Below are 13,666 nucleotides of genomic sequence, written 5' to 3'. Positions count from 1 at the left end.
TTTTTCACAAACAAAACAGGAGCACCCCAAGGGAATGCACTTGGTCTAATAAAGCCTTTGCTTAACAACTATTGAAGTTGGGTCTTTAACTCTCTTAACTCAGCAGGAGCCATCCTATAAGGGTATGGAAATGGGGCGAGTGCCCGGCTCAAGATCAATAAAGAAATCAATATCCCTATCCGGTGCCATACCAGGAAGGTCTGCAGGAAACACATCCAGAAACTCACGGACTATTGAAACCGACTCAAATGAAGGTACTTGGGTAGTATCATCCCTGAGGTGTGCCAAGAAAGCTAAACAACCCTTTCTAACCATTCTCTTAGCACGAATGAAGGAGGTGATACGAACCGGAGTGGAAGTGTAGTCACCCTCCCACACTAATGGATCTGTCCCAGGCTTGGCCAACGTTACAGTTTTAGCATTACAATGTAAGATTGAAAATTTTGGAGAAAGCCAAGTCATACCCAGAATTACATCAAAGTCAACCATTTCTAGGATAACCAAGTCTACATGAGTTTTGCTCTCCATAAACGTCACAGGGCAAGACCTATACACCTTTTCAACAATCACAGACTCACCCACCGGAGTAGAAACACGAATAGGCATGTCAAGCAATTCACAATGTAATTTAAGACCAGCAGCAAATGAGGAAGATACATATGAAAATTTGGATCCAGGATCAAATAATACAAAAGCCATGCAATCACAAACCAAAAGATTACTTGTGATGACATCATCAGATGTCTCCGCTTCAGATCTCCCAGGGAAAGCATAACAATGCGCCCTATCACCGGTCTGTCTGTTGCCCCTACCATGTTGCGCTGCAGTTGTTCCAGTTTGCCCGTCCCCCCGGACGTTTTGACAACCACAATAACCTCGGCCACCACGTCCTCCCGAATAACGGCCTCTTCCATGACCACCACTACCTCTGATTATTGGGGGTCTGTAACTCTGTTTTGGACAATTTATCCTAATATGTCCAGTCTTTCCACATCCATAACAATATCTAGATTCAAGCATAGGTATTTGTGAGAACGACGGAGTCTAGGGATAACCTCCAAACTCAGAGAAATGTTGACCGGTCTGCGGTGGACCCCCAACTATAGTTTGTAGTGAAGACTGAATAGGTCGGGCTGGATAACCTTCTGAACTCTGCCCTCTAGCATAAGAACCATTAAACTCAACTCCTTTACGAAACCTCTTAGATGTCTATGCCATGGTGAAGTCGGCTGGCTTCACTCCCTCCACTTCAATCACGAAATCTACCACCTCCTCAAAAGATTTTGCTGCAGCAGCTACATGTAAGGCTGAAATCCGCAAGTCTGACCTCAACCCTTTCACGAAACGGCGAATTTTCTCTTGCGGGCTGAAGCAAAGCTGGGTGGCATACCTAGATAATGCACGAAACTTAGTCTCATATGCAGTAACTGACATCCTGCCTTGCTCTAGGCTCAGGAACTCATCTCTCCTCCTATCCTGCAAAGTCCGGGGTATATACTTCTCCATAAACAAGCTAGAGAATGATGCCCAAGTCATAGGTGGTGCTTGTGCTGGTTGACATTCAACATACGATCGCCACCACATTTTGGCGTTCCCTTGAAATTGATAGGTCACAAACTCGACGCCAAATCGTTCTACTATACCCATCTTGTGTAGTAGCTCATGACAATCAACAAAAAAATCATAGGCATCCTCGGATTCAGTACCCTCGAAGACTGGAGGTTTCAATTTCAAGAACTTACTGAAGAGTTCATGCCGATCACTTGTCATTATAGGACCTGTAGTCAACCGAGGAAACGTGCCTATTTCCAATGAGGCATCCATGCGGGGAGCCACAGAAGCTGAATGTTGTACTCCCGAAACCTGATGTGCTGGTGCAGAAAACACTGGAGGTGTCTGGCCCTGATCAGATAACCCGCTAAGATAAGCAAGAACCTGATTAATCATCTCTGGGGTAGGTTGAGGTGGTAATTCCTCATTCTGCACTTGCTCATTCTCCCCTTCCTCCCCCTCTCTTACTACTTCCTCAGTCGGTGGAGGAGTCACCGCCCTAGCACTAGATGGGCCAGGTGCTTGTCCTCTTCCTCTAGAGGACGCCCTCTCGCGACCTCTACCGCAGCCTCTTGCCACTGCTCCTCTTCGAGCTACAGTCTCAGTGGCTGGTTCAGACGTATCTTGTCTTGCCGGTGCTGGTGTTGGAGCGGTTGTTGCTCTAGTTCAAACCATCTGCGAAATAGAGTGAAGATGGTCAGATACCAATTTGTATCACCTAGATACCAATTGGATCCAAGTAATAGCACGAAAGAAAGAAAGAATGGAATTTTTCTAAAGTCTTGTAGCCTCTCAAAGAAGAGTAAAGGCGTCCCCCTACCGTTCCTAAAGACTCTACTAGACTTGTTCTTGTGTGATGAGACCAACGGACCTAATGCTCTGATACCAAGTTTGTCAAGATCAAAAACGAGCCGTGAGTGGAACCCTCACTTATCCCCCTATGTGAGCGAACCAACCAATCTAACCCCAACATTTTCAAACATAATAAATAGAATAAAATGCGGAAGACTTAAAACTCAATAATATAACCAATAAATAACTTCTAAAACTCAAAACTTATCATTATCCCCAAAATCTGGATGTCATCACCACAATAACATCTATCCTCAAATTACTAAATCTAAGAGTATCTAAGAAGCTAGAATAACTAAACAGCTAGTCCATGCCAGAACTTCAAGGCATCAAGACGTGAAGAAGAAGATCCAGTCCAAGCTAGAAACAATAGCTCACCCTGAATTCTGGTGTGATGATGACTGGCTAGAGTTGCGGTTGAGTTGAAGACGACGGTACGTTTGCTGCACTCCACAAATAACAAAGAGAAATCATAGAAGTAGGGGTCAGTACAAAATACGAGTACTGAGTAGATATCATCGGCCAACTCAAAATAGAAAGCAATATTTATCAGATAATATCATAAAATCAACTACAATACGCAACAGGTAGCAACAACAAGTACAAAATCATTGATAACAACGCCAAGTACACCCATGAGCACTCAAGCCTCCACACCATACTCATTTGGGGAAATAGGTTCATTAATTTGAGTATATTAACATAATTCAAGATTCATTCTCTTTATTCCTCTTGTGTCGGAACGTGACACTCCGATCCCCTAATACTACGTGTCGGTTCGTGACACCAGATCCCCTAATACTATGTGTAAGTTCGTGACACCCGATCCCCTAATACTATGTGTCGGAACGTCACACCCGATCCCCTAATACTACGTGTCGGAATGTGACACCCGATCCTCTAATACTATGTGTCGATTCGTGACACCCGATCCCCTAATACTATGTGTCAGTTCGTGACACCCGATCTATTAGCCTCATTCTTTTAGTTCATCAAGCCTTCTTTTATACCAAGGCATCATCATTAACAAAGAGGTTTTTAATATTTAAGATTCAACAGCCTCATCATGCTTATTTCATCACAATTACATAATCATATCATGCAAGCACACAATTAAGCATATAGAAGACTTTACAAAATTACCCAACACATATCATTCGCTATTAAGAGTTTACTATGAAATAGCATAAACCATAACCTACCTCCACCGAAGAATTGAAGTCAAGAAATCTACTTTTCCAATGCTTTGCTTTCTTCTTCGTTTCTCCCTCTCTCGATTGTTCGCCCCTTTCTCTCTGTTCTTTCTATTTTTTCCTTATTCAAACTCTGTTTCTTTTACCCTAATTACCATATAATTAAGTATAAAACATGACCAAAGCAACCCACTAATTAATTCAGGGTTATCTCCTTTAACCCCCAAGTAATTGAATTATTAACATTCAACCTCTAACTTTATAATTAAAAGCAGGAATAGTCCAAAGCGCCCCTTAAAACATTTAACAGAAATCCGACCGAGTCAGGGTTACGCAGCCTGTGACGGGCCGTCGTGCCTGTGACGGTCCGTCCTGCTGAGTCGTCATAGAGTTCAGAGACTAACTTTTCACTAAAGGGCCTGTGACGGTCCGTCGTGCCCACGACGGTCCGTCCTGCCATGTCGTCGCAAAGTTCAGAAAGTTGTTCTCAGTATCCAATTTTTCATAATTCTAAGTGTTTTGGAACGAGACACCCTCGATGTTCTGTCGTGCTTATGACGGTCCGTCATGAGATCCGTCGACTCAGACTGTAATTACCAGAAATAAACTCTACTGCTCAAAACGACTAACAGGTCGTTACACTTTTGTGGAGAGCAATACTTATGTAGATTTGATTATTCTAGAGATGGTTGATTTTGATGTAATTCTGGGTATGACTTGGCTTTCTCCAAATTTTTCAATCTTAGATTGTAATGCTAAAACTAAGACATTGGCCAAGACAGGGATAGATCCGCTAGTGTGGGAGGGTGACTATATTTCCACTCCAGTTCATATTATCTCTTTTATTCATGCTAAGAGGATGGTGAGTAAGAATTGTTTAGCTCTCTTGGCACATATCAGGGATGATACTTCCAAAATACCTTCAATTGAGTCCGTTTCGATAGTCCGTGAGTTTCTTGATGTGTTTCCTGCAGACCTTCCTGGTATGCCACCGGAAAGGGATATTGATTTTTGTATTGATCTGGAGTTGGGTACTCGCCCCATTTCCATCCCCCCTTATAGAATGGCTCCGGCTGAGTTACGGGAGTTAAAGGCCCAACATCAGGAGTTGTTAGGTAAAGTTTTTACTAGACCAAGTGCATCCCCTTGGGGTGCTCCTGTTTTATTTGTGAAGAAGAATGATGGAAGTTTTCGGATGTGCATAGACTACAGGCAGCTGAATAAGGTAACTATTAAAAACAAGTATCCCATTCCTCGCATTGATGATTTGTTCGATCAGTTAGAAGGTGCTTGTGTCTTCTCTAAAATTTATTTCAGATCCGGTTATCATCATTTGAAAATACGGGAAACAGATGTGCCAAAGACTTCAAGTATGGCATTATGAATTCTTAGTAATGTCTTTTGGGCTTACGAACCTGATGAATGGGATTTTTAAGCCATATCTGGACCTCTTTGTTATTGTATTTATTGATGATATACTGATATACTCAAAGAGCAGTAAAGAACACGAGGAGCATTTGAGAATTGTATTGGAGTTGTTAAGGGAGAAATGGATTTATGTCAAATTCTCCAAGTGTGAGTTTTGGCTCGATTCCGTGTCCTTCTTGGGGCACGTGGTTTCTATGGATGGAGTGATGGTGGATATTTCTATGATTGAAGCAGTGAACAGTTGGGTAAGACCTACTAATGTTTCAGAGGTAAGGAGCTTTGTTGGTTTAGTTAGCTACTTCCGTCGATTCGTCAAGGGATTTTCTTTTATTGCTTCGCAGCTGACAAATTTGACTAAGCAGAATGTTCCATTTGTATGGTTTGATGAATGTGAAGAAATTTTTCAGTTACTCAAGACCTTGTTGACTACTGCACCAATTCTTACCTTGCCAGTGGAAGGTAAGAATTTTATTGTTTATTGTGATGCATCTTATTCTGGTTTGGGTGAAGTGCTAATGCAGGAGGGGAATGTAATTGCTTATGCTTCGAGACAATTTGAAGTGCATGAACGTAAATATCCGACCCATGATTTGGAGTTTGCTGCAGTTGTGTTTGCATTAAAGCAATGGAGACATTATCTATATGGGGTCAAGTGTGAAGTCTATACAGATCATCGTAGTTTACAGTGTCTTTACTCAGAAAGATTTGAATTTGAGGCAGAGGAGGTGGATGGAACTCTTAAAGGACTATGATATTACTATTTTGTATCACCCAGGAAAAGCTAATGTTGTGGCAGATGCTTTATGTAGAAAAGCAGGGAGCATGGGAAGTCTAGCCCACTTACAGGTTTCTAGACGCCCATTGGCTAGAGAGGTTCAGACTCTGGATAATGACTTTATGAGGCTGGAAGTACTAGAGAAAGGAATATTTTTTGCCTCTGTGGAGGCAAGATCTTCCTTTCTTGACAAGATTAAGGGAAAGCAGTTTGCTGATGAGAAGCTGAGCCGATTTCAAGATATGGTATTGCGAGGAGAGGCTAAAGAGGCAATAATTGATGAGGAAGGCGTCTTGAGAATTAATTGAAAATTATGTGTGCCTCGTGTTGATGATTTGACACACACTATTCTTACAGAGGCTCATAGTTTGAGATATTCCATTCATCCAGGTGCAACCAAGATGTATCGTGATCTAAAGCAACATTTTTGGTGGAGTAGAATGAAGCTTGATATTGTTGATTTTGTTGCCCAATGCCCGAATTGTCAGTAGGTAAAGTATGAACGCCAGAGGCCTGGAAGGACACTTCAGAGAATGCCCATTCCAGAATGGAAGTGGGAAAAAATTGCAATGGATTTCGTAGTTGGTCTTCCAAAGATATTGGGTAAGTATGATTCTATTTGGGTAATTGTTGTCAGGTTAACTAAGTCAGCTCACTTCATTCCGGTCAAGATGACTTACAATGCAGAGAAGTTAGCCAAACTCTATATCTCAAAAATTGTTCGATTGCATGGAGTTCCACTTTCCATCATATTAGATAGAGGTACGCAATTTACTTCTAAGTTTTGGAGAACATTACATGCTGAATTAGGAATTAGGCTGGATCTTAGTACTGCATTTCACCCTCAGACCAATGGTCAGTCTGAGCGAACGATTCAGGTGTTGGAGGATATGCTTTGTGCATGTGTGATAGAATTTGGTGGTCATTGGGATAAATTTTTATCTTGAGAAGAGTGTCCATACAACAATAGTTATCACTTGAGTATTTATATGGCGCCATTTGAGGCATTGTATGGGAGGAGATGTAGGTTCCCCATTGGTTGGTTTGATGCATTTGAGGTTAGACCTTGGGGTACTGATGTTATAAGAGAATCATTAGAGAAAGTGAAATTTATTTAGGAAAAGCTTTTAGCAGCTTAGAGTAGGCAGAAGGAATATGCAGATCGAAAGGTTAGGGACTTTAATTTTACGGAGGGTGAATAAGTCTTGCTGAAGGTTTCTCCCATGAAAGGTGTGATGCGGTTTGGTAAGCGAGGTAAGCTTAGTCCGAGGTATATTGGTCCATTTGAAGTTCTGAAGCGCGTGGGGGAGGTGGCCTATAAATTGGCATTGCCTCCAGGGTTGTCAGGAGTGCACCCGGTATTTCATGTGTCTATGCTGAAAAAATACCATGGTGATGGAAATTATATTATTCGTTGGGATTCAGTTCTTCTTGATGAGAATCTATCTTATAAGGAAGAGCCTATTGCTATTCTAGGTAGGGAGGTCTGCAAATTGAGATGAAAAGAGATTGCTTCTATCAAGGTTCAGTGGAAGAATTGGCCAGTTGAGGAGTCCACTTGGGAGAGTGAGGCTGATATGCATGAAAGATATCCACATCTTTTTACCGATTCAGGTACTCTTTCTCTCCCTCACCCTTCTTTTGATCGTTCGAGGACGAACGATGGGTAAATTGGTATCTATTGTAACGACCATTTTTGGTCATTTTGAGAATGAAAACTTTTTACGTCTGAAAGTACTTTCCTATAGATTTAAATGGGTGTTTTGGACTATTCATAATTATAATTATTAAATTAGTGGGGTAATTTTAATAATTTATTTAGTTGGTGGTTAAAGAGGTTAATAGTAAAATAGATAGTGGGTCACTTTCACCACACTTATAATAAGTCATATAATAATTAGGAGGAAATATTCTGAAAATGGGAGGTGAAGAAGAACAGTGAGAAAGACGAGTTACCTGTGCGGATACATTAAAGATTAAGCGTGGTTTCATTTAGCGGTAAGTTTCTTTATAAATTTGTAACATGCAGATTGGTGGAAAGAATATATTACTTCTTGTAAAATATAAATGTTCAGGTGTATGCTAAATTGCTACGAGATGGGTTTAAGTACAAATTGTTGATTGAAAAAGTTAGGCAGTCATTAATCATTATGTGTAAACAAATTGGAAGATTAAGGTATGAATGTGCATGTGGAAAAGCTTACTGCCACTGGTTTGGCACCAGTGACTTAAAATTTTAGACATGAAAATATTTTATACCTTATTATATGTTATAATTTTATACATTGAAGTATGAAATTAATTATGATTGGATAAGAAGGTATTCGATGAGAAGAATTGCTAACTTATAAAATTGGGTTAGACGTGTTGCCACTGGTGTTCGAAACCAGTGCTTAATCTTGAATTTCACTGCGTATCATCCTCTTATAAATTGAGTTTAGTATATTAAAATAGGTAATTAAATATTAGGTTTATCAAATTATTTAAATTTCATTAAGGATATTCTAATGGGAAGAATTGACATCTACCCATAGGTTGAAACTTTATGAAATTGATTATAGAAATTAGGTGAGTTTTGGGTCTAGGCTAGACATATAATAAGAGTTTTCATGCTTGATAACCTACACCTTATGTGTATATATACTTGATAGGTTGGAAGGGTTTGGAGGCAATAAGTAAAGGAAAGACATTAGAGAAGTAGTTGCATGACTTTGATTATTCGGTGGAGGTAGGCTATGGTTTATTTCTATGTGATAGATAAACTCTAAATAGCGATTGATATGTACTGAGTGATATTGTAAAGTGTCCTATGTACTTGATTGTGTGGTTTGTGGTTGGCCTAAAATTATGAGACTATTGAATTTCTAATCTTGAACCCTTTCTATTGCAATGACGCCTTGAATAAAGAAGGTTTGATGAAATCAAATAATAAGATAATTGGATCGGAGTGTCACGTTCCGACATAGTATTATGGAATTGGAGTGTCACGTTCCAACACGGTATATGGGATCGGAGTGTCACGTTCTGACACGATAACATTAAAGTAAAGGAATCTTGAATTAACTTAACATACTCAAACTCAAAAAACCTATTTCCTAAATGAGTATGGTGTGGAGACATGAGTCCTCATAGGTGTGCTTGATGTTGTGATTGATGGTGTACCTATTATGGTGTTGTTGTCAATGGTTCATGTGTTAATTGTTTTCCACCTCTTAAGTATCGTAGTGGATTTTATATTATTATTCATTATATATTGATTTCTATTTTGAGTTGACCGATGATACCTACTCAGTACGTGTTCCTTGTACTGACCCCTACTTGTATTTTCTTTTTTATTCTTTTGTGGAGTGCAGCAAGTGTACCATCGACTTGGACTCGCCCTCAGCTCTAGTCAGTCTCCAACACATCAGAGTTCAGGGTGAGCTATTATTTCTAGCTCGTGCTGGATTCTCTCATTCACGTCTTGATGTACATGGACCATCTTTTTACTTATTTTGGTTTCTTAAAAACTCTTAGACTTGGTAGTTTGAGGATAGATGTTCTTGATGTGATGACTTCTAGATTTTGGAGATAATAAGTGTTAAACTTTAGAAGCATATTTAATTGGTTACATTAATAAGTTTTGGATCTTCCGCATTATTTTTGTTATTCATAGTTGAACTATTGGTAAATGTTGGGATTTAGATTTGTTGGTTAGCTCACCTAGTAGGTTAAGTGTGGGTGCCACTCACGACTCGTTTTGGGTCGTGACACAAACACAAATACAAAAGATAAAATTATTATGTAAAACATTACCGAAATTATATTTTCCGGATGAAGATAAAAAATTTCTTTATATAGTAGAAACTGATGCAAGTGAAAAGAGTTATGGAGGAGTATTGAAATATAAATATAATAATAGTAATATAGAATATCACAGTAGATATTATTCAGGCACATATACAAATACGGAAAAAATTGAAAATAAATAGGAAAGAATTATTTTCTGTATACAAATGTTTATTAGCATTTGAGTCATATATTGTATATAACAAATTTATTGTAAGAACAGATAATACACTAGTAAAATGGTGGTTAACCAGAAAAATACAAGATTCAGTAACAACAAAATAAATTAGAAGATTGGTATTAAATATATTAAACTTTACATTTCCAATTGATGTAATAAAGACTAACAAGAATGGTGTTGTAGACTACTTATCAAGACAGACTACTCAGATTGAGAACAAAAATGGAGATACAATCGAAGAGCTACTCAAAGCCATTACTACACTTTGTACCAAAGTGGACAGAATGAACAATGAGATACAAAAGCTAAAGGCTAATGAAGATAACCTGAAAACTAAAGCTAATATAAGTCAGCAGCATGACTATAAAAATGTGGAGCTACGTCGATCAGAAGACGATAAAATTCAAGAGATAAAAGGAGACGATGGGAAACTCCCTAAAATCCATAACGTTTGTTTAAATACAGCTGCAGGTACAAGCAGGAAAGTTAGTGATGAATCACGAAATACAAACTTAAACAAGTTTTTTATAAAAACCATTTACCCAAAATACACAAAAATATATACCCAGAGAATCGCAAACTTCTACATACGCAGTTAGTATACAGAGTGATAAAAAAAGATACAATTATATCACACAATCATACATTGAAAATATATATAAGATCCAAACCTATTTAAATCTCAACCCCAGATTTAACCAAATCAAAAATCCAAACCAAGAATATATAACCCAGAAATTACAAGGATACAATAGACTTATAGCACAACCAAAAACTAGTGCTAATCAAGTCAAGACATGGTATAGTTATAGATTACTAAGTATAGTATATACATACGACGGAGAAGAAATTAGTGGAATACCAGAATTATTCAAAGCATTTATTACATATAAAAGAGTTACAAAAGGAAACTTGTTTTATATAATGTTTTTTACAGCACCAGTAGAGATATTGTATGAAGAAATTAAGTCACCAATTCAAGTTATTAAAATAGGATTAACAAAAGAATATGATCACGCCAGAAGATATAGGACATCATAATGAAATACCAAAGATAGAAATACCAAGTTTTTATGCCAATAAAAGAATAATTGGTATATCAACTATCATACAGGAATTCGCAAATAATTATTTAAATGGAAATGCTATATGGAGTTATTACGCTAGAGATCAAGTTATGATATATACGAACTCGAGGGCGTTAAGAAGAGCAGATATGGATGAAGTCCATCGATGGATTTTGTCACTATTGAAACCAGAAGAACAACCTATGACAAGAGCATTGTAAAAGGAATTTATCTCAAAAGAATTATTAATCAGATATTGCAAACTTATTGGACTCAAATATATAGATCACAGATGCTCCAAATTCAATGGAGAAGATAACGTTATATCAGATGTTTATTTGGATTGAGGATAAGGAGATAAAGATGCAAGATAAGATGAGGAAGAAGAAAATAAAAAGAGTTATGGCAGACAAAGAAAAAATGACAAAAGAAAAAAGAGACATAAAGATAGAAAAGGTGGCAGACAAAGAGATAGAAATATTTGAAAAAATGTAAAACTAAAGAGATAAGATTCATTTATACAGTAAATAACTTTTGCTTTTTTGAAAGGCGAATGTGTATAGCCGGCCATTTATAAAGTTTTATTTAAAAAGTCGTAAAGTATACAGTAGATGCACCTATGTGCTGGCTTAGGACTTAGTGTATACAGATTGCCAAATTGTAAATGAAAGGCAGACACTGCCAAACTAATGTTCAAATTAATAAACCCTCTCTCCAAATACAACACTCTCTCAAAGATATAAACTAAGAAAAACATATGGAAAAACTAGAAATACAATCAGATATCTCAGATAGCATGACAAATCAAGAGGCAAAGGTATATTGTTTATTAGATATGCAGAACTAATTTCATATATTCCTGAATATCATATATATGATTGATTAAATTTATGTTAGTTATTATACACTAGAAATATTTGAATCATGAATTCTAGTTTGCTAGTAAACGGGAAACAGGGAGAAAACTGCTAGACTATGCCATCCCACAGTGGAAATCGGTAGGTGAGGGATGCCGTTAGGGGAGTACACAAGGTTGAGGCGCTGATAAGCAGTAATTATCCGCTAAAGTACGAGGCTAGTAGTGACCGGAAAACATGATAACGATACTCTAGTTTATAATAAACTAATATGAATTTAATTAGATTATGATATGATAGGAAGGAATAACTGAAAAAAAACTTGCATAATAAAAAATAAACATGTTTGCAATGTACGATGAAATAAGAAGCTATAAATTGATGACATAAAAAGAGTTATATGGGAAAAAAATATTTTAATGTGATTTAAGAGATATATTAAATCAAGAATGGTATGAATTAAATTTACAAGAATTAGAAATAGAAAGAATAGATATATACGATTTAAAAATAAATTCATATGAAAATGAACTATGACTATTTAGAATATTGGATAAAAATTATGAAAAATATAACATTATTCGAACAATTAATACAAGAAAATATGAATATGTATCAAAGAACCCAAGATATATTACATCTAGAATATGTACTAAACAACTTTGAAGAAATAGTTAGATTAAACAATTAACTGAAGAAATTTATGATAAAATATATTTTACTCTACAATATATATATCTTAACTTATAATGAATTCCGCACCCCTCAAAATTGGTATCAGAGCTATGAAAGATGAAAAGAAGTATGGTATCAACAGAGAGATAAGAAAAATAAAAAGAAAATTGAACAAATTATATCCTGAATACAAAGAATAATATTTTCTAATCTAGGAAATATGAAAAGATGAAAAGAAGTATGGTATCAACAGAAAGATAAAAAAATAAAAAGAAAATTGAACAAATTATATCCAGAATACAATAGATGAAAAAATATTTGAAAACTATGAAAGATTAAAAATAAGAATAATATTTTCTAATCTAGGAAGAAGATATAAGAAAATAGGTGACAATTTAAGTTTAATGTTAGAAAAAAAAGGGTAAAATTAGAAGATAGATTAACTGCTATGGTAAGGATAGCAAAAGAAAATGAAGAAATAGATAGAAAAATGGAAATTGAAAAAATAAAAAATCAAGCGAGGAAAGAAGTACAACAAATAGAAGAAGTAAAAAACAAAGAAATTTTAGAACTAGAAAAAGAATAAGCAATGTTGAAAGAAATGTATGAAATAAAACAAAACTTGGCAAATGAGATAAACAAATTTAAAGAAAAATTGCAATTAGAAGAAAAATTAGAAGAAAGTAATCAAGATAATATAACTAATCTACCAGAAGTAAGAATATTGATGATATCAACAATAATTTAGAAGAACAATACTCAGAGATAAGTGAAACATATACAGAACTTTTAGATAATATAGACAATACAAAAAATGTAGAAATAAATACGGGAGATATAGACATGAACGAAAAACCTAGTACATCAGGAGTTAAAAATCCAAAATACTGAAATCCAACATATTATAATATAAGTTATGAATAGTATGATAGAGAAAAGATTTTATGGGAAAAAAGATTAAATAAATGGATTTCTAAACCAATAAATGAACAACATAATTTTTTAGATTTAGACTGTGTAGCAGATATAAATAAAACAATTCAATTATGGATGGGATATATATCAATACAATTAATAGATAACAAAATAGGAATGACGGAAACACTAGGATATATAGAAAGAACACTTATAGGAACAATAAAATTATGGTTACGAAATTTAACAGAAAAAGGTATAAAGAGTTTAAAAAATAATAAAAAATTTAATGGAGAAATAGCTACAACATCTATGGAAATATTAAATAAATACGAAATATGTAT

General features: G+C 36.1%; 1 protein-coding gene and 1 long non-coding RNA gene across 2 annotated transcripts; one reads left to right on the top strand and one right to left on the bottom strand.

Moving 5' to 3' along the window:
* The first annotated feature begins 4,990 nt into the window (after positions 1–4,990).
* LOC138340246 (uncharacterized mitochondrial protein AtMg00860-like) lies at positions 4,991–6,746 on the top strand. The gene is made up of 2 exons (XM_069291959.1): positions 4,991–5,483; positions 6,610–6,746. Exons 1-2 carry the CDS (start codon positions 4,991–4,993, stop codon positions 6,744–6,746), a joined length of 630 nt encoding a protein of 209 aa, XP_069148060.1.
* Positions 6,747–9,142: 2,396 nt separating this feature from the next.
* Positions 9,143–12,008, bottom strand: LOC138340713 (uncharacterized). Its single transcript, XR_011213453.1, has 2 exons — positions 11,001–12,008; positions 9,143–10,273 (listed from the first exon to the last, which is right to left on the bottom strand). It is a non-coding gene; the product is annotated as an uncharacterized lncRNA (long non-coding RNA).
* Between the last annotated feature and the right edge of the window lie 1,658 nt (positions 12,009–13,666).

The sequence above is a fragment of the Solanum lycopersicum genome, chromosome 12 (assembly GCF_036512215.1).
Source record: "Solanum lycopersicum chromosome 12, SLM_r2.1".
NCBI lineage: Eukaryota > Viridiplantae > Streptophyta > Magnoliopsida > Solanales > Solanaceae > Solanum > Solanum lycopersicum.
This window is presented reverse-complemented; position numbering and strand designations above follow the sequence as displayed.

What these genes read in the sequence shown, in the direction of transcription:
- LOC138340246 (XM_069291959.1), top strand. Translation starts at nt 4,991, where the DNA reads ATGTCTTTTGGGCTTACGAACCTGATGAATGGGATTTTTAAGCCATAT. An exon ending in TCTTACCTTGCCAGTGGAAG is followed by an intron (nt 5,484 to 6,609) that starts GTAAGAATTTTA and finishes ATGCTGAATTAG; the next exon opens with GAATTAGGCTGGATCTTAGT.